The 27,818-nt window shown below is 34.9% G+C and overlaps 5 protein-coding genes across 5 annotated transcripts; 1 reads left to right on the top strand and 4 right to left on the bottom strand.

The window, feature by feature from the left end:
• The first annotated feature begins 231 nt into the window (after positions 1-231).
• LOC143546716 (uncharacterized) lies at positions 232-3,837 on the top strand. The gene is made up of 9 exons (XM_077038323.1): positions 232-744; positions 1,400-1,546; positions 1,631-2,020; positions 2,112-2,216; positions 2,339-2,479; positions 2,828-3,031; positions 3,104-3,196; positions 3,281-3,392; positions 3,504-3,837. Exons 1-9 carry the CDS (start codon positions 271-273, stop codon positions 3,545-3,547), a joined length of 1,710 nt encoding a protein of 569 aa, XP_076894438.1. The 5' UTR covers positions 232-270; the 3' UTR covers positions 3,548-3,837.
• Positions 3,838-4,153: 316 nt separating this feature from the next.
• On the bottom strand, positions 4,154-6,002 carry LOC143546695 (rhodanese-like domain-containing protein 9, chloroplastic). Its single transcript, XM_077038306.1, has 5 exons — positions 5,780-6,002; positions 5,323-5,473; positions 4,998-5,083; positions 4,672-4,776; positions 4,154-4,391 (listed from the first exon to the last, which is right to left on the bottom strand). Exons 1-5 carry the CDS (start codon positions 5,961-5,963, stop codon positions 4,321-4,323), a joined length of 597 nt encoding a protein of 198 aa, XP_076894421.1. The 5' UTR covers positions 5,964-6,002; the 3' UTR covers positions 4,154-4,320.
• Positions 6,003-7,421: 1,419 nt separating this feature from the next.
• LOC143546696 (outer envelope pore protein 16-3, chloroplastic/mitochondrial-like) lies at positions 7,422-9,787 on the bottom strand. Its single transcript, XM_077038307.1, has 2 exons — positions 9,415-9,787; positions 7,422-7,728 (listed from the first exon to the last, which is right to left on the bottom strand). Exons 1-2 carry the CDS (start codon positions 9,743-9,745, stop codon positions 7,580-7,582), a joined length of 480 nt encoding a protein of 159 aa, XP_076894422.1. The 5' UTR covers positions 9,746-9,787; the 3' UTR covers positions 7,422-7,579.
• Positions 9,788-13,343: 3,556 nt separating this feature from the next.
• Positions 13,344-16,545, bottom strand: LOC143546697 (squamosa promoter-binding-like protein 14; the record flags this gene model as incomplete). Its single annotated transcript, XM_077038308.1, has 2 exons — positions 13,344-14,064; positions 16,395-16,545. Coding segments are annotated over 2 exons (675 nt in total), but the record flags the coding sequence as incomplete, so codon positions are not given.
• Positions 16,546-24,099: 7,554 nt separating this feature from the next.
• LOC143546698 (squamosa promoter-binding-like protein 9) lies at positions 24,100-27,248 on the bottom strand. Its single transcript, XM_077038309.1, has 3 exons — positions 26,888-27,248; positions 26,128-26,267; positions 24,100-24,820 (listed from the first exon to the last, which is right to left on the bottom strand). The coding sequence occupies exons 1-3, from the start codon at positions 27,178-27,180 to the stop codon at positions 24,303-24,305; spliced, it is 951 nt and encodes a 316-aa protein (XP_076894424.1). The 5' UTR covers positions 27,181-27,248; the 3' UTR covers positions 24,100-24,302.
• Positions 27,249-27,818: the final 570 nt, after the last annotated feature.

The following is a 27,818-nucleotide window of genomic DNA, read 5'->3' on the forward strand; positions in this document are numbered from 1 at the left end:
TTAAAAAACATAACCCCTGGTTCTCCTGTTCTCTGTTGAAAGAACCTTTTCCTTGATACCACTTGACACCTAATACGCCACCATAATAGTAGAAACCCCGTAGCTTAGATTCGAACTTACGACCTCACACAATAAGTCTGATTTTATCTTCGTTGGCCATAACCGGAAAAAAATGGAAGACAAAATGAAACCCACGTGGAAAGGAAAAGTTAAAATTATAAAACATTTTGATACATTCTCAGTCTGCTTCAGATCCATTCTCCCACCACCATGTCGGAAATCACACCACCATCACCGGACCACCACCCATCACCACCACCGGACCACCACCTTCACCCCCGCCGCGAGCCATTCGAACACGGCCTCATTCCACTCCAAAAACTCATCTTCACCGACGCCACACAAACCTTAACCTCTCTCCGAGACAAACTTCTTAACCACCCACTCTCCAACAACAACCGAATCCATTCCAATGTACTCTCCGAAACACTGCAGATCTCTCAGGAACACGCGCGCCTTGTGTTCGAGATCATCGCGTCCGTTCATCACTCTGTGTCGGACCCCATTGTGAATGCCAAGGCTGATGATGCTGGTGTGAATGTGTATGATCTGGTTATTTTTCTGTATATACAGTCGTATAAGAGGTTGTTGCCTAGAGGGCATAAGGACTCCCCTGCTATTGCTGATGTTTGGCCGTCGAATTCGGCCTTCGATGGGTTCCTGTCGGCTCTTACGCCCTTACAGGTGCTGCTTTCGGTTATTCATTTCGAATTTCATTGCGTAGTTATGATCTAATTTATGCATCAAGAGGAATATATATCATTAAATACCGAATGCATAGTGGCGAAGCTTGGACGAAACACGCGTGTGTGTGTGTGTGAGGGGGGGGGGGGGGATGTTAATGAGCTACGCCACTGAAATAAATCAAGCTCCGTTTTATGGGAAATTTTAAATTTGACGGGTAATGGCGGATCTTGAAATTTAAAATTGGCAGCCTATTAATGATGTTAAAGGAATAAGGTTAATAGTTTACACGCATCTACAATAAAAATGGATCGATTTACCGCTTCATTACTAGTGAAGTTATGTTTGGTCCATTGAGACGTTTTCGTTCATTACTTATGGGCTTCATAAGTCCAAGCGGAGCAAAATTAATGCCTGGTCCGAATATGAATAAGCCAAATCTTGGATCAACTCTGTATTATAGTTTTGACACAATTGGATACTAGACCAATATCTTATTCTTTACTTGCAACCAAATTAGGAAATGTAGTACTTAAATTAGAACTTTAGGCAATGTAGCGTTAACTATCACAAAGCTTGAACTTAAATTAGACATTCAAATGTTATTGCTTTTTTTTTACTTAAACTAACACGCGCTATCCATTTCATCAAACAGTTGGCACGTAGCAATGTGCGTAGGTCGATGCCATCACATGCTGATGAAGAAGCTCATCAGTTATCATATCTACACAAACATCTTGGCAACCTAATATCCCTTTTGGCTGAGCCTGTAGAAGGCAAACCCGAAGCCGAAGATTCACTGGTTTGTCAAATAATTTTTTAATTTTTATTTTTGAACACCCTTTATTCACGCACTTTTAACAAAATAACGGTTTAACGTTTGCAGGTTTTGACAATGGAAAATTTTGAGCATCTTTCGTTCCTAATCTATTTTGGTGAAAAAGGGTCGTCGGGGAGTATTCCTTTAAGTCAAAACGCTCCGTTTTTTGCTAATTTGGATCCTGATATGCCTACTGCCCCGGTTCCTGCATCACAAGTTCATGATTGGATTGAACAGAATATTAACTCTGCACTACAACGTATCTCTGAAAGAGTTGCTGCAAAAGAGAACGGTTCCGGGCCTACTAGTGCTTCTGATCATGATGCTTTGATGGCTGATGATGCTGCAAAAACTGTTAAGCACTCAATAAGTTCCAAGGGCTTTAGCCATATTGAAGGAATCTCTAAGCAATCATATGTAAAACAAGCATCTGAACTTAAAACCTCTTTTGTGAAGGTTAGTTTTATGGATCATTACTTTTTTAACCTTCTATGATTTCCTCTATAACACTATGCAAATTGTAAAATGTTATGTTATTATCCTGCAGATTGTGAATTGCCATGAGTCGGTTATTTATCTCTTAGCTCCTTTAAATTATGCCACGGTATATGGTTGCTCTGATGCAACTATAGTGCTTGGTGCTGTTGGAAAGGTACACCATAGTAATTCTTTTTTCAAATTTTTAGTATTTTTTCCTGAAATTTAAAATTTTAATCATCTTTTATTAAATATAATCTAAAACCCTTTTAACATTTTTGTCATGTTGTTCATCAGGCTGTAAGAATCGAGCATTGTGAAAGAGTTCATGTGATTTCAGCAGCAAAACGTATTTGTATCACCAACTGTCGTGAATGCGTATTTTATCTAGGGGTAAATCAGCAACCCCTTATTGTTGGCGATAACCATAAGTTGCAGGTATTTATAACACTGAAAACTTGTACAATATCATATTCACCTGACCAAAAAAGTTAATATGAAATGTACTCATTCTAAATACTCAACATTTCATTAAATACAAGTTCTAATATGACCATTATACCCTTCTCTTTTTCCTTATACTCCAAACTCTGACATCCTAATACAAGTTTTAAGAGAAGGGCACGGATGTCATAAATTTGGGTATATTCAATATTATGATTTTTTGTTCATATACCATGTTTTGAGGGGATATTTGAAGTTATCCCATTTTTAATTTACACTATTCATAACATTTCAGTATATCACATTGTTAAACTTTTGATAATGTTATAAAATGATGTACAGGTGGCACCTTATAATACATTTTACCCACAATTAGAGGAACACATGAAACAAGTTGGTGTTGAAGCTAGCCCTAACAGATGGGATGAGCCTATTGCACTTGGTCTCGTGGACCCACATGATTTGGTTTCACATCCAGCTGGCGTATCCGATTGTCAAACTGAATCCGCTGCTCACTTAGAACCCGATCAATTTACCAATTTTTTGGTACTCTCATATGGTTTTATTATTATTATTATCATTGTTATTTTTTTTATTTGCTTTTTAATTTTTTTGCAGATTCCGAATTGGTTTCAAGATGAAGGATGTGGGTCCACAAAAGCCAATCCGTTTCCACTGCCTGGTGTGTACATGTCATCTCAGCAAAAGAATGTATGTTTATGAGTTATGACCTCATGATAATTATTAAACATTTAATCCACCATGTCCATTAATCTAATTATTTGGTTTTTCCAGGACAAAAATTTAGCTGAAGTTAAACAGATATTGAAAGAAACACAACTGGAAGATAACAGAAAGCGTGAGTTATTAACCGCGCTTCACGTATACTTCAAAGACTGGTTATATGGTAATGTTCATGGCACTTCCATTCACATAACCACCTCCTAATTTTGTTTTTATTTTTTGATCTTTATTTTTTGGTTTTTGGTTAACACTGTTTTAATATGATGTATTGCAGCCTCTGGGAATGTTAGGCAATTGTACTGTTTACAGGGAGAATAGCAAGGTGAAACGAAGTTGGAAAGATATAATGAAACTTGATTTGGAAGATGATTTTGCTAACTTAATATAATTTTTTTAATGCTTCAAGTTATAGAGCTTTGTTTCTATACAATAACATTCTGAGCTAATGTGTTTTTACCATTAATTATTAAATTGTATGATCATTAGCTACCATGGATACTGCATGTCTTAATTTTTTATAAAATTTGTAATGCTGACATGTAAAATAGCAACAATTGTTGTATTTCTTGGTGGTTAAGATCAAATGCTTTGGTTGTGGCTTTTCTGTGGTAAAATTTTGTTCAGTTATGATTATATTATATGTGTACAAATAATTGAAACGAACCGACTTTTGTGCCTTTCATTTTTACACAAAATATTATGGTTCGGAAAAGTTTTGTTGCATTTTTTATGAATAATATAGTAGTTATATTGAACTTGACTCCCCTTATATAAAATAAAATGTTTACCATCGTTAACGACTATTTACCAACATTATTAGCAGGGTGTTTATATAAAGAGGTCTTTTTATATAAATGAAACTCCATAATCATTGTTAAATCCAATGCTATTTAAAGAAATGATGTCTATAAATGAGACATAAAATCATACAAATTCATTGACTGCAGTCTGCACATATTAACAAAATCTCCAGGTCTATCATCATAACATCATATGTTCTATGTTTCCAAGAATCTTAACTTCACTCAGATCACCATTCAAACAAAACACAAATGCAAAACTTGTTATCTCATTATTCTGACGTTACGTTGCTAACTCGAAGGCACCAATGCAAGGATCTTTTCTGCTTGATCCGGAAATAAAGTTATGAAAAGATAAGCACCTGCAAAGAAAATTCCAAACTGAATTGTAATCCTTTATTAAAAGGCATATGATTATTTTCAGAATTATTGACCTATCAGTTATTTATTTAATATACAACTTTGGACAAAATGTGTGTTAACCGAAGCGACCACAATAGTTTGACACTTTGACAATGTAAAAGTTACCTATTTGACCCGAACCTGTTGTGAACCGTTACCCAACCCGCCACCTCTAGCAGATGTTTTGGAAACTATTACTTCGTTTTGTGAATAACAAAAATGTGTAAAATGACAACTTACAGATGAGTACGGTTCCAAGAACAGCTGAGATTTTGCCTTGCACTTGAACTAAACCACCCTTACCAGCGTCTTGTAGCTCTGTGGTACCCTCAACGTCGAACCATCCTAAAAATCCACATCAAACAACCCTCTTTAAGTCGCGTATTAATATTATATAGAATTCGTGTAGACAAGGTTTACTCAATTGGAGATATGATGTGATTAGATTAAGGGTTCCATTTTAATTCTATTTAATGGATGCCTATATATAACTAGTTATTTTCAAATAACAAATTCCAGTGCATGCATATGTATAAACCAGAAATTTTGAGTGTAAGAAATTGAACCTGGCTTTACTGACTGGAGTCCTGATGTTATACATGCAATATTCTGAAATCCAGCTGCCTCTAACTTGTTTGCAGCACCAGAAGATCTTAAGCAACAAGAAAACAATAAGTTTAAATCATAATCAATAGGCTTTTATTTAAACCGTGAGACCCTTTACCAGAAAATTCACAGCCCCACTATTACACTGCTAACTAGTTGGACCAGATAAAACGCAATTTGCTCTAGCCTTTTAAGGGGTGGAAGTTGGATTCAAACCTTAGGCGTGCCACCCCTTAAAGGTTAATTATTTATTATAGTTGAACCAAAAGCAAATGATATATATACCTGAGTCCTTCTTGGCATACTATTAAGATTTTACTGTTGGGTGAGAATTTGCTCTTTACCGACTCCACGAATTCGGGATTAGGCTTTGTAAATGGTAATCCATAAAATAATCCCGAGAAGTTGTTATGCAGTTGCCTGTTGATTATAGTTCCTGCATCAAATAAAAAACAAAGAATCAAAGCTACAAACATGAACCCTGACACAACACAAGTATTAGTAGGTTGACACGAACACGACCCGTTAAAAAAAAAAGTTATTTAATTTTTCTCACATTCTAATACTTCACAAAATTTATAAATTTACATACTTTTGTATTTTTTAAAACAAATATGTTTGTATAAAATTTATTTTAAGGTCACACGGGTCAAACTCGGTCGAAACAAAACCAACCTGAACCCGTTTAGACTAAACTGAAACCCGTAAATTTTATGTTTACGAAGAAGTTAACCCATTATACCTATATCATTGTCTTTATTTTCAATAAAGAGAGGAACATGACTACACGATTTGATGTGAGCTCTTTCGTACTGAATTCGATCCCGAACGTCCACAATCGAGTACCCTTCTTCTCCCACAAGTCTCCTTGCTTCTTCAGCGTTTACATAACTAATCTCCGCATTTATTCTTAAACTCTTACGCATAATTCTTGATGTTCTTCCATTATTATTACCAAACCTCAATGAAATTGCTGAAAAAACATATTGCAATCAGTTACCAAATTAATGAAAAATATTGGGAAAAAATTAAATATTAGTTACCTTCGAGAAGAGAGTGCTGAAGAGCAACAGCAACAGCAACTGATCCCCGCCATTAATGAAATGTTTGGATATTTTGTGAAGATAGTGATTAAGCTTCAAGTTAAGTCATGGGTGGGCCGCAGAAATTTAAGAGATTCAATTGAATTTTGACACGTGGAACTCTGGAAGATGAATGGGATTGGATTGGATTGGGTTTTCTGAAGTTCCTTTTTTCCCCCATTAAATTGTACATAGAAAATGGTTTACCAATATGCAGAATGTTTATCGGGAATCACGGAACCCATAATTACCTGTCACTAATGGGTTGAAACGGGTCTCTCCCGTTGATAAGTGTAAACCAGCCGAGCTATATGTGTATTATTCGGGATTTGCTCACTAAAAGCTCAAATCCAATCAAACTTAAATGAGCTTGAGCTTAAAACGAAGCTCGTTTAAAAAACATTTCTGAGTCGTGCTTCATATCCAAAGTATGGCTGAAGTCGCAAACGTATTACCTGTTTAAACGTAATAAACTTTGTTTAAGATAGTAATAATTAAATAATGCATAATATTTTATTTATATAAAATCATTAATTATAAATATACACAAAATAATGTGTATGTATAAAACTATAACTAAAATTTATAAACAAGGGTATGACTAATTATTCTTACAAGCCGGGCTTGGGATTTAGATAAAGTTTAAAACGAGCCAAGTTTAAGCTCTGCCACTTTATACCATTTTCACAGTTGTTTACAAATTAAATTTTAATTTTGTATCAAACTTATATATATTTATTAAATTAAATCGTGTAAATTGTAAGCATCGGTAAAATTTGGTCCCTATTTGATGATTTGATGGTAAGAATAGTTGAAACTTGAACCTAAGTAGGAGTTTAGAACTAATAAGATATTTACATTGCTTTACTTAGTGTTCCCATGTGTGTTTAAGGAGATAAGTAAAAGGAACCAAAAGACTACTCGAAAGCATTTGTGTTCTAGAGTTTCTTTAGTGAAAGAAAGTGGAGAAAAAAAATAACTTTTAATTTCTTTTAACCTCTTTGAACTCTAGAATACAAACTTAAATTATACTATTCCATTTTCGTCATTTTCTCTTCTCTTCCTAATTCACTTTCACTTCTTTGCTTTCGATTATTAAACTAACGAACATAGTGTTAGATAAAAACAAATCCATTAACCGATCCCTGTATAGCCCATTTCTTAGTTAGATCGTTGTATTGGTCGATCCATGTTTTAAAAACCACAAAACATAATAACGGTATCATATCACGATCTATTTAATAGAATCATGAGTCGAACAGAAAACTCATTAGCATATGTGATCAATCTGTAACAAGTCAAGGAAAAAACTGTAACTTTATTTCAGAAAACCATTCTTCATCAACCTTGATTAATTCAACACTAGACCAAAGGAGGGCATGTTTACATCTCCAAAACAGAACATACAACAAATTTTCAAAATATTAATCAGTCTTGATAACATCAGCAGAAACAGACACTCAATTGGCGGCATCAGCTCGTTTCTTGGTGGTATACGGATAATATTCCTTACCCGTATCAACTCTCGTGGTCTGTCCGCCAACATCAATGGCCGCAGAGGTAGCCGCAAGTGCAGCTCCAGCAGAAAGTGCTGTTGAAATGCTCTTGCCTACAAAACAACTTGCCATGTCATTATTAACACGCACACACAATATATATATATATATATATATATAGGATGAGTATCATTACAGAACTGTTAAATAATTTAAGAACTTGAAGGAACCCTTGAAAACTAACGTTTTTTTAAAAAAATTTTGTATGTTATGTGATTTAAGTGTAGCGTTATCATTTTTTAAATCTATATTTACGATTACAATTTTGAAAATTAGTTTTTATACATATCTATGTTTTGTTTTACACATATGTAAACTTGTGATTAATATATGTAATCAACAAGTTTTATGTAAAATATGATAAGACTATTCTTAAATAATGTTAATATAAAAAAATTAAAAAAAAGTTTGGTTGTTTAGAGTTCCTAATTGTTCTTAACTTTTTTATAGTTCTTAAAGGATAATATATAGGGTTGGTATCATTTAAGAACTCTAAAAAAGTTAGGAACTCTTAGGAACCCTTAACAACCAAACAATTTTTTAATTTTTTTTATATATAAACATTATTTAAGAGTAGTTTTATCATATTTTATATAAAAAAAATTTATTACATATATTAATCACAAGTTTACATATATGTAAACTTTATGTACTAACAAATTTACATAGGTGAAAAACAAAACATAGATATGTATAACAACTAATTTTCAAAATTGTAATCGTAAATATAGATATACAAAGTGATAAAACTACTCTCAAATAACATTAACATACAAAAATTTTTATAAAAAACGTTAGTTTTCAAGGGTTCCTTCAAGTTCTTAAATAATTTAACAGTTCTGTAATGATACTAGTGGGGGGGGGGGGGGAATCTGTGTTTTCACTATATATTGCGAGAGCACATAGAACATAGTAAATAATTAATTTTTTCAATTTTTATAACCTTTAAAATATAAGAAAATGGTTCAAATGCAATGTTTGTTCATATTTCCCGAGATTCAAAAAGACAAATATGAACAAATTTTGTTTATTTATAATAGGTACCCATATGTAACTCATGAAACAAATTAGTTTCATATTTGTTTCATGGTTTTTGTATGTACAAACAAATTAGTTTCATAGTTTTTGTATGTACAAACAAACAAATTAGTTTCATGGTTTTGTATGTACATAACATACACATTTGTATGTAGAAGTAGATAGAGGTCTGAGAGTTGCATCTCATGGCTAAATGAGTTTACCTATTTCTGGCATGGCTTTATAGGTATAGCACAATCACATAAATGGCTACTTTCGTGATTTTCTCAGCTAAATGAGACCATGGTTCTCTAATAATATACTATTGAAAATGAGCTAGTCTGGTAAACTTAACATATTGCAACTTGCAAGCAAATCGCTTATTGTAATGAAATTATATCAATTGTAAACAAATAAACATCTTCAAACAATGAATTTTACGTTTATTAGCTTATATAAAAACCCTTATTTGTGAAATAACCATTCTTCACCTGGGCTTATATTGTCCTAAAATAAGCATAAAACATAAGTAACACTTAAATTATCTATCAAAGATACTAACTTCCCAACATTTATTTCTACAAAAAACATCAAATAAACTACTGCAGACAATAGATTCTCCATAAGTATACACAACAAGTATGAACATCATCAAACAATAACAGCTAAATTATCTACATTACACAAAGATTAGATACTTAGGTGAACAAAAAGATGGTTACCTTTGAAACCAAGAATGGCAGCACCAGTAACGAACCCACCAACTGCGCCATTAACAAAATCCCTCTTCTGTCTATAATTCTGAGTCAACTGCTCCACACCAATATAAACCCCACCAATGGCAGCAAAAGTCAACCCATGGTTACCCATCATCTTCAATGTCCTAATCAAACCAGGCAAAGCAACATTTCTTTCAACACGAGGCACATCAAGCCAAGTAGCAACTACGGTTCCCCAAATGGTTCCAGCAGCCAGACCAGTTGCAGCACCCTTCATAGTCTTTGTCAACGAGGAATCTTCTTCCTCCAAGTATCTTCGATCTGTAGTATCCATACGTCTCTGCTAACTGGACAAATTCATTCAAATATTCAATAAGTTCAACATATAAAAACCATTATAGATTTCAAAGAAAAAGCTTTACATTTGTATCAAATATAGTTCACATATTGTAGCCAGATAGCCTAACATTATCGGTAACACAATAACTATATACATAGGATCCTGGAAATTAAAACAGCACAGTTTACAACTAGTATCTATAAACTAATCTGTATCCATATTTATAGCTGTATATATAGGACCCTGGAAACAAAAACAATACAGTCTACAACTAACTATATCTATAACTAATCAGTGTAACAGCATAACAACAGAAATAACCATCTGTATCTATGACTATAACTAATCTGTTATCTGTGTATCAACTAGCTAGATGCTATAATAATAATAATAATAATAATAATAATAATAATAATAATAATAATAATAATAATAATAATAATAATAATAATAATAATAATAATAATAATACACAATATGAAAATCACAAGGTTTTTGCTTGATCAATTTCGTATTTGAATTGATTGAAATAAATCTGGAGGTTATAAAAAGAAAAGCACCCAATTGCTGGATTCATATACGAAATTAAGATCAAAGAAACAATAGGAAGCTCAGTTATAGGTTACAGTCAATTTAATTTAGTAAGGCAAACCCTAGAATCTAAATCAGAGGATCGATTGCTCACCGGAGTTACTGACAGAGGCGGAGGTGAACAACGGATCAGCGCTGAAGAGACAGAAGACGACTGTCTTTACTTCAGGATTTCTGGTTGCTTAGGTTACATTTTAGGGTGTTAACCGGGTCGTGTTCACGGGTTAGCAGATCCAACCCGACACCAACCCGAAAAGTTGGTAGTTTGGTACGAATCCAAGTACGACCCGGAATAAAAAAACAGTGTCCGGCGCGTAAGTCAGAATGGGATACTATACTTTTGGGTTAACCCGAACACCACATATCTATACGAAATTGTTTTCAAATATAATTTATTATTATTTTTAATTTATATCCATAAAGTAATATTTTAATGTTACATTTTTATATCATATTACAAATTTATATAAAGTAATTGCAGTTTTACGATAAAATTTATGTCAGTTCTATCTTAGTTTTAATTTTTGACATAAAATACCCAACTAATTCTATTCATTACACGAGACACATTTTAAAGATGTAAAAATAAAATATTAATGGGTTAAACGGATCAACCCACAAGCACATCAACCACGACCTTCAACTAAACGGGTTCGTGGGTTCGACCTAAAGCTGACCCAAACACAGCTATACCAAAACCCAAAGCTACGAATTTCGTGTTAGGGTTTGCATCGTGTCAAATACTTATACTCCTATACTTAGATTATGAAATTTACTCTCACCATAATTATCTATCATATTTTAGCGAATGAAGAATAATACAAAATTAGAATACTTGGTAAACCGTTGTATCCAATCAACTATTTAAACATAAAAGAATCAGTAGGTTTATGTTGTTTAAGATTTTTTAAGGTTGTGGTTTGATCGTTTAACAATCCATTGATTTGGAATTGGAATGTCAAACAAATCGTGTAAATCGAACAAACCCTTTTTTCCTGACATCAACTAGGTAAACCCTTAAAAGTAGTCGCCTCGTCCTCCTTCAGACGTCTAGATGTATGTAAAAAGGAAGTAGTAACGTGATAAGTCCAAAAGCAATGAATGCATGGGTGTATTACAGTTTTGATGCCCGTTACAGAGTTGAGAGTTACAATTGGGTGGGGGCCTTACATGCTTGAATTACAATTAATAGACAAAACCAAAAGCTTGACGTAGGTTTAGAAGCGGTAAGGCAACGATGATTACAATTTTGGTTATTAATAGTGTGGTTGGGGAGATGCGGGAATGTTAGAAAATGGAGTTGCGGGAAAAAAAAAAGAGTTACGGAGAAAGTGGAAGAGATGGGAGAGGTTTGATGATCAAGAGGAATTCTTTCGAGTATACAGGGTCAGAGAGAATGAGACAAACAAGAGAAACCTAAGAAACGACAGTGAACATAGAGGCAGGGTTGATAAGAATTCGTTTGGTTAGAGGGCAACTTGTACGAAGATCATACTGACTCTCACAAGCTGTTTAGGGTAGGATAAGGGAGGTCGAGTGGAGAGTAGACATCATTAAAAAAAGTGGATGATTATCGACGGTAATCACATATAAAGAAAGGAAGGGGGAGCTAAAAACTGACCCAAACCAACCCTTGCGGCCATGCACACCACAACGCCGAGAATGTAGGGTCCGCACGAAGCAACATAATCAAGAATCCACATGTCAATGAGTGGCTGAACCACCTGTGATCATCTCTGGGTGTAGAGTTAGTAAGCAGGAAGATTGTTATTTATGTTTAGCAATTGAGACACTTTTCTTGTAATCATTTAATTGTCTACGTGTACTTGATGTTTTGTATTGTTGTTCAATCATTTCGTTGAAGGTTAATTGACATCATTGACATTTGTTTGAAGGCTAGAGTAATACTAGTTCATGTTAGGGTTTAATATGTTACTCTTAGGCTATATTGCATACTCTTGTTAGTTAATTTGTGAAGGAATTTATATGCTAGTTGCAATTAACATACGAGTTTTGGTGTTCTTGATTAAGGTATTACAGAAGGTTATTATTATAGGAACTCAATGTGATCACTTATTTTATATACTTGTTAACACTTAATAAAAGTTTTATCGACATTAAAATAACAACTTTCATCCAAGTAAGTTTAACTATTGCAAACTTTATAAATGTTTTTTATTTGTTATATAAATAGATTAAGCATGGTCGTCTTCGAGAATCGTGAAATTTTTTTTGGGACGAAGGCGAAAAGAAAATTTGGGCCTTAAATTACTTGAGTAACTGGGTTTAAACATTAACAAAAAATTCAAGCCTATCGGGGTGTCGGGCCGGGATAGGTCGACCACCTAACCCTACCTCATAGCCAACCTTGAGTTTAAGTAATCAAACGAAACATATAATATTAACCACATGCTCCTCATATACGATACCTGACTTGCCCTAGCTACCTAGGTTAATTTGGTTTTTGCATGAGTAGAATGAAACGAACATCAATGACCGACATGTTACCGGGTCGAAACATTGTGGGTCGTCGGCGGGCCGGTTCGGGTTGAAACGTTGCGGGTCCTCGCCAGTTCAGGTTGAAACTTCCCGGTTTGTTGCCGGCCTGTTCGGGCCGAGACGTAGCGGGTCGTGGGCGAGTCAAAACGTTGCGGGTGGTTGGCAGACAAGTCCAAGTCTTAATGTCACAGGTTGACGGTACCAGACATATCAAGAATGAAATTGAAATTCCAATTTCAACATATTCCCATTCCTATTAGAATGTTCAAATTTCAATTCGAAAACATTCCGCGAATCAAACGCACTTACTATTATCATCATGTTTTGGAAATGGTGAGCTCTACATGGGCTTGGACTTGTGAAATGAATATGTGAACATGTATTAAGTATTAACCCTTGATCTTAAGGCCCATGTGCAAAAATCTTAAATGTATAACCTGGTAAAACATTAAACACAAAAATATTTGTCCCAACAACTTCAGCATATTTTCTAAACCCAATAGCTGTTGAATACATCTCAACATTGGTCACACAATTGAATTCAAACTAGAGTTGCATAAAACACAAAGCATCAAACTTATAACAAAACAAACCAAAAGTTCAAATCCAGGCAAAGTTCCTTCTTATTTAATACAAGATTCCCACTTCATCACAACATAAACAACACTTAAACGGTCTAGTCCGATACACGATCAAACTTTAAAGTGACCAGTCAATATGGTCAACAGACGAGTCATACCACCTCCCACCCTGTTGACCGGGTCCATGCTCACCCGAGTAGCCGCCCGACTGCGAGATTTGACCCAAACCCAAATGGGCTTCATCAGTATCATAGCCCCAGCCTGTTAAAAACTGACCCTGACCCGGGCCCTGAACCATGGTCCCACTAGATGGTTGAACCATGTGTGCACCAGTATTAGTAACAGTATCAGTACCAACATGATGATCGGGATAATACTCAAGGGTCAAGGTTGGGTCTCTTGAAGCTGATGAGTGATTTGACAGAAGAGAGAGAGCACAACTGGAATCTTGAACTCCATTAAAAGGTCCAGGTGGCACGTTTGGGTTGATGTAAGGTGGCGGGTTGTCCAGGTTACTCTGCCATGGAAGTGGCGACAGCTTAGCGGCGCCCGTAGGCGGTGCTCGGGGGTTAGGCCAGTGAACCCGCTCTCTTGAGCATGATGAAAAGTCCATCAGAAACCCTCCAGAATTGCTTCTGTTTTCTGTCACAAAATAAAGAAAATTAGAGGTTTGACTTTTGTGGTCAACGGGCTTCTAGTCAAACAGTACATATGGGAAGCCTAAAGTAAAAAAATTAAATTTCTTAACTGCTTTTGTTAGTCATTAGCCACAGTTTGACTTTTGAGGTCAACCGTATATCTTAGTCTCAAAATGACATGAAAATTGATATCAAGAATTTTCCAAATTTTTAGTGACAGCTTCATAGTCAAAACCATATAGTTTGACCTTTTGTAGTCAACAATGCTTGAACTTTTAACCCCAATATAACATAATATCATAAACTTTCGTAAGCTTTAAATAAAAAAATTAACTATGAACTATATGCATTAGAATTATGGCAGAACATTACCAGGAGTTAATGTAGTCAACAATGTTTTGAACTGTTAACCTCAATATAACATTTTTTAATCCAATCATAACGAAGTTTTATATAATTTACTATAAAACGATTACAATAAAGTGGCAGGCAAACGGGCAACAAGCTGCGCCGCAACCCCCTTTTGAATAGCAAAGCCAATCCTGCTAAAAACGAAGCTTTGGGACCTAGAAGCTGAAGAGGTTCCGTGTACGACGCGCTGAACCCTGCTCAAAAATTTCACAGCCTCTGGAGCCAGAAAACCAAATGTATCAAAGGCAAATGGTAGAAAGACATGTTGATTATCTAAACAAGCTTTCTCGTGTTTAACAACTTTGCCCGATTCAGCCTTCAACGCAGCCTGACCCACAACAAACCCACGGTCCCTGAGCCCAACAAGAGGAGACACTCCTGTAAGATCCACACAGGCGTGTTTCCCCCCTGCCCACCCGAACACAAGAATATCAGCTGGTCGTAAAGTAGACCTCCCTTCAAGAGGATCCGTGAGAAAGTTAACAGAGGCCTCATTTTTAGCAGAAATCCCTGCCCGTTTAAGAACATCACACAGAACATCCCTAACCAGATCATGTCTGTATTTAAAGCCAGGCAATTCTTTGCAATGCACCGCATGGTCACCAAAAGAATCCAAACAGACCTTGCGACAAATTGGGCAAGGTTCATCCGTCAGGAACATAGGGATCATTAACCGGTACTTAAGGATAGCCCGATACTCCAAACCCGACATACGTTGGCCTAATCCTTCAATGGGGATGGCCGTTAGAAAATCCTGAGCCCGAGGAGCCCGAAGGCATTCAAACACCGCCTTTTGGCGAGGGGATAGATCAAACTTCACTTCTAAACTCTTGACGATTCCACTAAATAAGGCACTCGCCACAACATGTTGGGCTTTAGGGGGGGCGGTGTCCTTATTAAAGAACCCGCTAAGATCAAAATCTGGAAGTGAAGTACGTAAACGATCCATCGCACACCCATAATCAGAGTCCAACCCATAAATATCACAACCCCGAAGAATATGGTCTTGCAAACACCACGACTGTGCTCTCGAAGCCACAAAAGCATACTATCAACTATAACATGGAATCAAAAAGTTTCGTAAGCTATAAATAAAGAAAACTAACTATCAACTATATGCATTAGAGTTATGTCAAACATTCAAAATTTTCTTCAAAAGTTAACTTTAAAAGTCAAAAGCCTTTCCAGTTTTTTTTTTTTTACTTACTTTCATTCATTTTCAGACAATCGAAGAACTTGCGATCTCCAAAGTCTAAAAGTTTCCTTTTTCTCATAATCTTTGGCCAATTTATTCCACAAAACCGTGCGGTTTCGGTTTCAAGGTTGTATCAATATCAAAATGATATGAAACTCCAAAATTTCCAAGTTTTGAAGAGAAAAAGAGTCAGCTACATATAGACAAACATTACAAAGGGAATATACTGATGTATTAGCTAAAAGTTCATAGATTTCAACTTTTAACCGTCAAAAAGTTTGACTTCAAGTTAAACAATGTAGACCTATAATCACTGTTTTTAGTGAAATACAAGACTATTTTTCTACGGTAAATGCAGGAAAAACAAAGAAATGTAGAAAACAACTGTTAATAGCAATTTAAAGAGTGCACTTAAATAAACAAATGAGATTTCATCCATACGGGTCAACTTAAAAAGTGTACTTAAATATGAACAAGTCAAAAAAGTTGAGAGTCCCCCAACATGTTACTAAATCATCTCACGCTTCTGAACTGATTTATTCAAACAAACTAGACACATATTATTACAATAGTTTAGTTAATAACTTATCATAATCATATTCACTACAAGAAATTTTATATAAAAAAAGAAATACCCAACTTAATCTAACCATTTTTACCTTTTAATCAATCCACACATTTTGTAGCCAAGAAAAAAAAATTATAAATTAATGATATGAATATCTAACCAAAAATAGAGGCGGGAAGACTTCCATAGCGAGCCGACAGCAGAGTTCCGGATGTTGGCTTCCTTCTACGCTCATTGTGCCCCGCCAACCGTCTACGGCAACTCCTTTTCCCTTGATCAAACTCCGGTAGTTGATGGAACCTGTAACAAAAGATTATCGATCAACAAATGTCATACACCACTTTAGAGTATTCCCTGTCCTAGGGCTGGTCTAGTGGCCTTCATTTTTTACGAAAAATTACAAAAATAAAGGCTGCATTGCATCTCTCAAAATTCCCGAGACACTACCAAATGAGTGAGATTTTACCAGGTACGTTTGTTTGAGAAAACGTGTGCATTCTATAAAGGGTAAAACTAGCATGATATCTAACACTCAACCTTACCTTAAAACTTATCCTAAAATAGACCAAAAACAAATCAAGCAATCCCATCAAGTCCTTTTACAACCCTCTAAATCTCTAAAACACCAAAACAAGTGCAGACAAATATATAAATATATATGATGTTCAAACTTCAAGATCAACTTAAAACACAAAGTCACAAACCAATGCAGAACTCACCAGACTCCCACAACTTTTGATGACTAAAAAGCAGTCAAACTTTCACAATTCTCCAATGTGGGACAACAAGTAAACACAAAAAACATGGCCTTGTCTAAATCAGAGGATCGATTGCTCACCGGAGTTACTGACAGAGGCGGAGGTGCACTGACGGATCAGCGGTGAAGAGACAGAAGACGACTGTCGTTACTTCAGGATTTCTGGTTGGTTAAGTTATATTTTAGGGTGTCAACCGGGTCGTGTTCACGGGTTAGCAGATCCAACCCGACACCAACACGAAAATTTGGTAGTTTGGTACGAATCTGGTTACGACCCGGAACAAAAAAAACAGCGTCCGGCGCGTAAGTCGGAATGGGATCCTATATTTATGGGTTAACCCGAACACCACATGTCTATACGAAATTGTTTTCAAATATAATTTACTAGCTTTTGAACTCGTGTATTACACGGGATTTGTCAAATAATAAAAATAAAAAGATCCATTATCTAAAAGAAATTAACATAATTATATGTAAAAAGAAGATAAAATATATAGTATAAACAATAATAAGTCTAAAATCTCAAATTTACAAATTTGATTTTTTTATATACGACATTTGCAAAAAGTGTTTTGACCAATTACCCGTGGATAATTATGATAAATGAGATGAGAGATTAGAGAATTAAAAGAGAAATTATAACCCATGGATATCTAGGATAAATAATAGGGCTGGCAATTCGTGTCTTAACAGGTTTAACAGGTAAGAGGCGACGCGCGTAAAACAAATACCAAACGTGAATACGACTCTTTTAACTACTTTATATGTCATGACTATAAGACAGTTTTAAGTTTTGTGTACCAATAAGGGATAATGAGGGAATCTAGCCTACTAATTTCAATTATTTAAGAAAATAAAAAAATCACATACCGCACTTTTTTGTTTAACAGGTCTTATCGTGTCTTTAACAGGTACCCAATTGCCAGCCCTAACAAATAAGATGAGAAATTAAAGAATTGTAAATGAAATTATAACTCATTTGCCAAATTATTTTGGCACATAATTTTAGAGATATTAAAAGAAAATACTAATGGGTTAAACGGATCAACACATAAGCACATCAACCACGACCTTCAACTAAATGGGTTCGTGGGTTCGACCTAAAACTGACCCAAACACATTTATACCAAACCCGAAGCTACGAATTTCGTGTTAGGGTTTGCATCGTGTCAAATACTTATACTCCTATACTTAGATTTTGAAATTTACTCTCACCATAATTATCTATCATATTTTAGCGAATGAAGAATAATACAAAATTAGAATACTTGGTAAACCGTTGTATCCAATCAACTATTTAAACATAAAAGAATCAGTAGGTTTATGTTGTTTAAGATTTTTTAAGGTTGTGGTTTGATCGTTTAACAATCCATTGATTTGGAATTGGAATGTCAAACAAATCGTGTAAATCGAACAAACCCTTTTTTCCTGACATCAACTAGGTAAACCCTTAAAAGTGGTCGCCTCGTCCTCCTTCAGACGTCTAGATGTATGTAAAAAGGAAGTAGTAACGTGATAAGTCCAAAAGCAATGAATGCATGGGTGTATTACAGTTTTGATGCCCGTTACAGAGTTGAGAGTTACAATTGGGTGGGGGCCTTACATGCTTGAATTACAATTAATAGACAAAACCAAAAGCTTGACGTAGGTTTAGAAGCGGTAAGGCAACGATGATTACAATTTTGGTTATTAATAGTGTGGTTGGGGAGATGCGGAAATGTTAGAAAATGGAGTTGCGGGAAAAAAAAAGAGTTACGGAGAAAGTGGAAGAGATGGGAGAGGTTTGATGATCAAGAGGAATTCTTTCGAGTATACAGGGTCAGAGAGAATGAGACAAACAAGAGAAACCTAAGAAACGACAGTGAACATAGAGGCAGGGTTGATAAGAATTCGTTTGGTTAGAGGGCAACTTGTACGAAGATCATACTGACTCTCACAAGCTGTTTAGGGTAGCATAAGGGAGGTCGAGTGGAGGGTAGACATCATTAAAAAAAGTGGATAATTATCGACGGTAATCACATTTAAATAAAGGAAGGGGGAGCTCAAAACTGACCCAAACTGTGACACCCTGGCTAAAGCGGAATACGCCCGAGTGTGACGTACAGATCGTCCAAAACACATGTGACACTATTAAGTGACAATATTATCATTAATTAATTTAAACATCAAGTACACAAGTTTGTAACAAGAAATACAAGAAAATACAAGAACAATTAACAATTTGTCCATTTATTAATATAACCTAAGTTCTAGTGTTTTCTCCGTTTCATACTCTAATAATTATACATGTAACATATATATAAAATAAAGTTAACTAAATGAATAGTTTGTGAGTTCACACAAGTTTTGATATACGTACATAAAAATCATATAATTCCATGAACAAGAGTAAATGAGCAAGTAAGGTCCTTTCCAACTGGGATTGTGCACCAGCGTACTCAGATAAGCGCAAGTAAGGTCTTTTCCAGTTGGGATTGTGCACCAACATACTCGGATAATGAGGCCATTTTCCACTCATAACAACAAATGTATTGAGCGCAAAGGGGGGCGTATGATCATACTATATTGAAGTAATCCATGTGCAAGTAATTTTGAGCAGTAACAAGTAAACACACAAGTCCATGTAGCGAATTGTAGTTTGTAAATAATGAATAAACGAAATTGAATTGTTGATAGGATATATATGCTACCCCCAAAATAGTTAAAAAGGGTAAAAAGGGGGTGTGAGAAAACTCACCTTGATGTTGAATACAAACTTGAAATAAAACAGAAAGTACGTAAATGAAATCGAAGCAATTGAACGTCACGAACTAGAATTAAAAGCATAAAAATTAATATTAACTGACGACTTATAAAATGTAGATATTCATACAAGCACTATAAGTATTTTCTAAGCAATTCCTAGAATCCTTAGTATCCAAACAATCCCACGGATTATTAAAAGTTTGACCAAAGTTTGACTTTCGTTGACTTTTGACCAAAAGGTCCATGTTGTTGACTAAAATATTGACCGTTGACCAAAATATTGACCCTTGACCCTAGATGTTGACCGACGACCCGTTGGTGGCTTTTGACCAATTATCTAGACTTAAAATAATCATAAGATATTCATAGTCGCAACTGTCCTAACAATCGATCATGTAATTTACAGTTAATCATTTTTCATGCAACCCTATGACTAAGTCACACTTTTACCAATTTCATTTCTCCACCAAGCATTTAGTCAAATAATTTCAAGTTGACCAATAAAGTCAAATTCCGATATAACATAACAATCTTTGTACAAACTATAACTATTTTTACCAAACAACATGCTGGATAAATTTGGGCAGGTTTTAAGTCACCAAAACCTATTTTCCTAACCAGTCAAAACATGAAAATAATTTACCAAAAAATTCTCACAGATACTTTCAAGTATTAGGAACAACATAAAATTTTCTTGTAATATTTCAACACTCACAAACATCATGAAAATTCATACACTACAGAAACCTATTTTCAGCTACCTTATCAGCACAACAGAATGTAAATATTTGCTAAATATTCCATATATGTCCAATTGATGCAAGACCAATTTGATTGGATTCCTAATTAAATTTATAACATTCCACAAGTGGAATAACACCCATATCTATTTTCAATCTCAAGTTATACAATGTACAACACAGCTCAGAAAATTTTTCTTTCAATCAGGATTGCAACCCGATTTTGTAAATTAATAAAAACTAGTCAAACAAAGTCCAAAAATTATGATTGTTCACTTTTTGAAAACTAGATTCAAAGTACTTAATCATAGTATCACAAATAAATCAGAAAACCAACGTATCATCAAGTTACACAATCTACAATCTAAAACACAGAATCTGTCAACAAGAAGATTCAAACCAAAAGTCACAAAAATCATGATTCTTATATCCTTATGATCTTTAATCATCAAGGAACCATTTTTTTTATAACCAAATCTCATGTATTTCATTATTTTACTGACTTATAAAATAATATTTGTGTACAAAAGGTTTCCGTATTTTCTTTTATGACAAGACACACAATTTCTTTTAAAACCATCAACTTGATCATCTTTTTATTTCTTATGATTACATGTGTTTGGATACTCAATCCCACAATCCCAAATCAAAGAAACATAAACAAAATATATATTAACCATGCTTACTTACTTGCTTGATCAATGCTTTATCACTATTTGTTCCAAGAATCACCCAACTTGATTATGATATTTTGAGAGTATTTTAGAAAAATAAAATGTATGTGTGTGTGATGTGATATGGGCGGCCAAAAGAAAGAAAAAGAAAAGTTATAACCTTAATTGTTATTTACTCATCATTAACACAATCATTAAAACATAATTAATTTTATTAAACTTTAGGTCATGTTAGTTTTTATTACATGTGACATGTTACATTCTATTATAAACATTTTCTAGTAACAATATGTTGTGTACTAGTCTTTTTGTTACTTGTCATGTAATATATTACAGGTTATGTTATTTTAATTATTCACTTCTCCTACAACATATAAGTATACAATAGGGATGAGCTTTTTTCCTAAATACATGTACCTGTACCTGTTCAGTACCCGTACTTGTACCCATACCTATACCTGTACGTGTCTATTGGGTACGGGTATGGGTACGCAAATTTACTTATTACATGTACGAGTACTTTTGGGTACAGGTACATGAACAAGTACGGATATTATGGGTATTGGTACCCGCTTAGAATATGTAGGGTTTTTATTATGTTTCCAACACTTATGACTTAACTTTCAAACAGGATTTTCAAAACATAATGTATATTAGTTGAATAAGTTCATTCTCAATTTATAAGTGTATATTCATATATTTATTGTGTATTCGTATATTTTATTCCATGTATGTGTAATCGTGTATATAATCATGTATTAACTTTCTCTCTTGTTTTTATATAGAAATTGAGGAAACAATAAACTAAAAAAAGGAAAAGGAAATGAATTTTATATTATGGCTGATTTGTTTTATTTTAGTTTTGGTATTATGTTTTGGTTGTGGTATTACGGTTTTGGTATTATAGATAATTGATTGTCGGTATCGTACCGTTACCTAGTTTAGTGAAGATTTAAAAAAAAGAACAAAGAGGTACCAAAGCGAGTACCATACCCAAAGTACCTGTACCCATACCCGTACCTATACCTGTAGCCGTACCATATAATTCGGGTATAGGTACGGGTACCAAGGTTTACTGATTTTAGGTACGGGTACTTTCGGGTACAGGTACAGGTATAGGTACGGGTACGGTCCCGATCTCATCCCTAGTATACAACAACTAATCATGTAGCATGTAATATAATTTCACCCACCATATATAATACATGTAACATATCATGTGTGACAAATTTATTATAACCTATCATATATTATAACATGTGTGACAAGTTTATTATTCTAGTTATCAATAACTAGTTACTCTCACTTAGGTCACCAACGACACCACTGACTCAATGTATGCATACATGACACTATATGCATGGGAGTTCATTAACATAGTCAACAGAACTAACTGGGTTTACTGACACAGTCAACATGATTTAACTGAAAATGTCCGGTGTCACATCGGGAATTAGAAATGTTGAATGTATATTTTATTATGGACTTGGATATTATAATATGTTTTTATACATATATTTATAATAAAACAGAAAATTTAAAGCGGGTCGGATTTTCGGGTTTGAAAAGTAACGAATGTTACACAAACCAACCCTTGCGGCCATGCACACCACAACGCTGAGAATGTAGGGTCCGCACGAAGCATCATAATCAAGAATCCACATGTCAATGAGTGGTTGAACCATCTGTGATCATCTTCGGGTGCAGAGTTAGTAAGCAGTTAAGATTGTTATTTATGTTTAGAAATTGAGACATTTTTCTTGTAATCATTTAATTGTCTATGGTACTTGATGTTTTGTATTGTTGTTCAATCATTCGGTTGAAGGTTAATTGACATTATTGACATTTATTTGAAGGCTGGAGTAATACCTATTCATGTTAGGGTTTAATATGTTACTCTTAGGCTATTGCATACTCTTGTTAGTTAATCCGTGAAAGAATTTACATGCGGGTTGCAATTAACATACGAGTTTTGGTGTTATTGATTAAGGTATTACAAAAGACTATTATATTAGTATAGGAACTCAATGTGATCACTTATTTTACATACTTGTTAACACTTAGTAAAAGTTTCATCGACATTAAAATAACAACTTTCATCCAATCAAGTTTAACTATTCCAAACTTCATAAATGATTTTTTATTTGTTATATAAATAATTTAAGTAGGGCCGCCTCCGAGAATCGTGAAATATTTTTGGGCCGAAGACGAAAAGAAAATTTGAGCCTTAAATTACTTGAGTAATTGGGTTTAAACAATAAAAAAAAAATTCGAGCCTATTGGGGTGTTGGGCCGGGATAGGTCGACCACCTGACCCTATCTCATAGCCAGCCTTGAGTTTTAGTAATCAAACGAAACGTATACTATTGATCACATGCTTCTCATATACGATACCTGACTTGCCTTAGCTACCTAGGTTAATTGGGTTTTTTCATGAATGGAATGAAACGATCATCAACGAGTGACCTGTTACAGGTTCGAAACATTGTGGGTCGTCGGCGGGCCGGTTCAGGTTGAAACGTTGCGGGTCCTCACCAGGTCAGGTTGAAACTTCGCGGGTTGTTGGCGGCCTAGTCTGGCCGAGACGTTGCGGGTGGTCGGCAAGTCAAAATGTTGCAGGTGGTTGGCAGACCGGTTCAGGTCTTAATGTCACAGGTCGACAATACCGAGCATATCAAAAATGAAATGAAATTGAAATTCTAACTTCGACACATGTTCAAATTTCAGTTCCAAAACATTTCGCGAACCAAACGCACTCTTACAGCTATCATCATGTTTTGGAAATGGTGAATTCTACATGGGCTTGGACTTGTGAAATGAATATGTGAACAGGTATTAAGTATTAACCCTTGATCTTAAGGCCCATGTGCAAAAATCTTAAATGTATAACCTGGTAAAACATTAAACACAAAAATATCTGTCCCAACAACTTCAGCATATTTTCTAAACCCAATAGCTGTTGAATACATCTCAACATTGGTCACACAATTGAATTCAAACTAGAGTTGCATAAAACACAAAGCATCAAACTTATAACAAAACAAACCAAAAGTTCAAATCCAGGCAAAGTTCCTTCTTATTTAATACAAGATTCCCACTTCATCACAACATAAACAACACTTAAACGGTCTAGTCCGATACACGATCAAACTTTAAAGTGACCAGTCAATATGGTCAACAGACGAGTCATACCGCCTCCCACCCTGTTGACCGGGTCCATGCTCACCCGAGTAGCCGCCCGACTGCGAGATTTGACCCAAACTCAAAGGGGCTTCATCAGTATCATAGCCCCAGCCCGTTAAAAAGTGACCCTGACCCGGGCCCTGAACCATGGTCCCACTAGATGGTTGAACCATGTGTGCACCAGTATTGGTAACAGTATCAACATGATGATCGGGATAATACTCAAGGGTCAAGGTTGGGTCTCTTGAAGCTGATGAGTGATTTGACAGAAGAGAGAGAGCACAACTGGAATCCTGAACTCCATTAAAAGGTCCGGGTGGCACGTTTGGGTTGATGTAAGGTGGCGGGTTGTCCAGGTTACTCTGCCATGGAAGTGGCGACAGCTTAGCGGCGCCCGTAGGCGGTGCTCGGGGGTTAGGCCAGTGAACCCGCTCTCTTGAGCATGATGAAAAGTCCATCAGAAACCCTCCAGAATTGCTTCTGTTTTCTGTCACAAAATAAAGAAAAGTAGAGGTTTTGACTTTTGTGGTCAATGGGCTTTTAGTCAAACAGTACATATGGGAAGCCTAAAGTCAAAAAAGTTAAATTTCTTAACTGCTTTTGTTAGTCATTAGCCACAGTTTGACTTTTGAGGTCAACTGTATGTCTTAGTCTCAAAATGACATGAAAACTGAAATCAAGAATTTTCCAAATTTTGAGTGTCAGCTCCATAGTCAAAGCCAAAAGTTTGACCTTTTGAAGCCAACAATGTTTGAACTTTTAACCGCAATATAACATGATATCATAAACTTTCGTAAGTTTTAAATACAAAAAATTAACTATGAACTATATGCATTTGAATTATAGCAGAACATTACCAGGAGTTAATGCAGTCAACAATGTTTTGAACTTTTAACCTCAATATAACATGAAATCAAAAAGTTTCATAAGTTATAAATAAAGAAAACTAACTATCAACTATATGCATTAGAGTTATAGCAGAAGCTGCAGAACATTAGCAGGAGTTATAAACATTCAAAATTTTCTTCAAAAGTTTTTAACTTTACAAGTCAAAAGCCTTTCCAGTTTTTTTTTTTTTTTTTTTTTTTTTCAGACAATCAAAGAACTTGTGATCTACAAAGTCTAAAAGTTTCCTTTTTCTCATAATCTTTGGCCAATTTATTCCACAAAACCATGCGGTTTCGGTTTCAAGGTTGTATCAATATCAAAATGATATGAAATTCTAAAATTTCCAAGTTTTGAAGAGAAAAAGAGTCAGCTACATATAGACAAACATTACAAAGGTAATATATTGATGTATTAGCTAAAAGTTCATAGATTTTAACTTTTAACCATCAAAATGTTTGACTTCAAGTTAAACAATGTAGACCTATAATCACTGTTTTTAGTGAAATACAAGACTATTTTTCTACGGTAAATGCAGGGAAAAACAAAGAAATGTAGAAAACAACTGTTAATAGCAATTCAAAGAGTGTACTTAAATACACAAATGAGATTTCATCCATACAGGTCAGCTTAAAAAGTGTACTTAAATATGAACAAATCAAAAAAGTTGAGAGTCCCCAACATGTTACTAAATCATTTCAAGCTTCTAAACTGATTTATTCTAACAAACTAGACACATTATTACAATAGTTTAGTTATTAACTTTTTTCATAATCATACTCACTACAAGAAATTTTTTATAAAAAAAGAAATACCCCACTCAATCTAATCATTTTTAGCCAGTTACTCAACCCACCAATTTTGTAGCCAAGAAAAAAAAATTATAAATTAATGCTATGAATATCTAACCAAAAATAGAGGCGGGAAGACTTCCATAGCGAGCCGACAGCAGAGTTCCGGATGTTGGCTTCCTTCTACGCTCATTGTGCCCCGCCAACCGTCTACGGCAACTCCTTTTCCCTTGATCAAACTCCGGTAGTTGATGGAACCTGTAACAAAAGATTATCGATCAACAAATGTTTTACACCACTTTAGAGTATTCCCTGTCCTAGGGCTGGTCTAGTGGCCTTCAATTTTTATGAAAAACTACAAATGTAAAGGCTGCAGTGCATCTCGCAAAATTCCTGAGACACTACCAAATGAGTGAGATTTTACCTACGTTTGTTTGAGAAACTGCGTGCATTCTATAAAGGGTAAAATTAGCATGATATCTAACACTCAACCTTACCTTAAAGCTTATCATAAAATAGACCAAAAAAAAATCAAGCAATCCCATCAAGTCCTTTTGCAACCCTCTAAATCTCTAAAACACCAAAACAAGTGCAGACAAATATATGAATATTATGATGTTCAAACTTCAAGATCAACTTAAAACACAAACCAATGTAGAACTCACTAGACTCCCACAACTTTTGAGGACTAAAAAGCAGTCAAACTTTCACACTTCTTTCATGTGGGACAACACGTTTACACACACAACAAACAAGTACATAACTATATCTATAGATCTATCTAGTGTCTACACTAACAAGTGCAACAAGAACATGTACACAAAAACATAAAAAAATAAATAAAAATAAAAATAATAAAGGGTTTGTAATAAGTTGACCTGCTGCACTGCTGGCAAAACCTCTGTTCAATCCCATTAACAATAACCTTAGCAGTCTTTGAATGAACACCACAGACTTTATGCCTTGAATAGTAAGTCTTAGCATCAGTCAGATCCAAGTTACACCCTTCCACCTGACACCTTGGTGGCTGAGGCCCAACCACCACCACATCACCACCAGTCTTACCCTTCTTGATCACTGGCCCACCATCATCTTCAAAGTATATTTCTTCACCAAACTTCAAACCAATTTTTAGCAAAGAAGATGAAGAACTTGAACCACCCATATCCATGGTGTTTGTCCTGCTGATGCTGCTTGTGTTGCTACTTGCTAGTTAATCATCAGCAGGTGGGTCCTGTGGTAGAAACTTTGTACTTATAACAATAATAATATTATAATAATGATGATAATAATGGAAATGGAATACAAGCATACAAAAACCAAGAAAGATAATAAAGAGAGGTGTGTGACAAGACTCTTATTGCTGCTGGTGATGATATAAACTTTTTGACGAGCTAAGACTGGTTTTTTCGGACTGTTTAGGGTGAAGCAATGGACTGACAAAGATGGGGTAGTGACAGGTTGGAGATGTACCTTGTGTTTAATTACTTGTACTTTGTGACAAGAAAAAAGATAAAAAGGTGGAAGCTTTGTGGGAGTTGGGAGATGCTTTACATTACAATACAATACAATACTCTTTTTATGGTCACTGTTTTCTGTGGAAAACAAACCAACTTCTTTCTTTCTATGTTTCCTTTTCCTGTTTGGGAGTGTCAATACAAATGATGGGTATGTATGTTATGTACTCAAGTTGAACTCACAATTTTTGCCTACTAGGCATACTTGTTAAGATCATAAAATAATAATTAATCTTAATGAAGTTCCAACAATTCCTGACAAAGTTTAAATTGTAAGTTTGTAAACCAGACA

Source organism: Bidens hawaiensis, unplaced genomic scaffold, assembly GCF_021521415.1.
Source record: "Bidens hawaiensis isolate Kalapana, Puna unplaced genomic scaffold, B.hawaiensis_p1.1 tig00014424_1, whole genome shotgun sequence".
In the NCBI taxonomy this organism is placed as follows: domain Eukaryota; kingdom Viridiplantae; phylum Streptophyta; class Magnoliopsida; order Asterales; family Asteraceae; genus Bidens; species Bidens hawaiensis.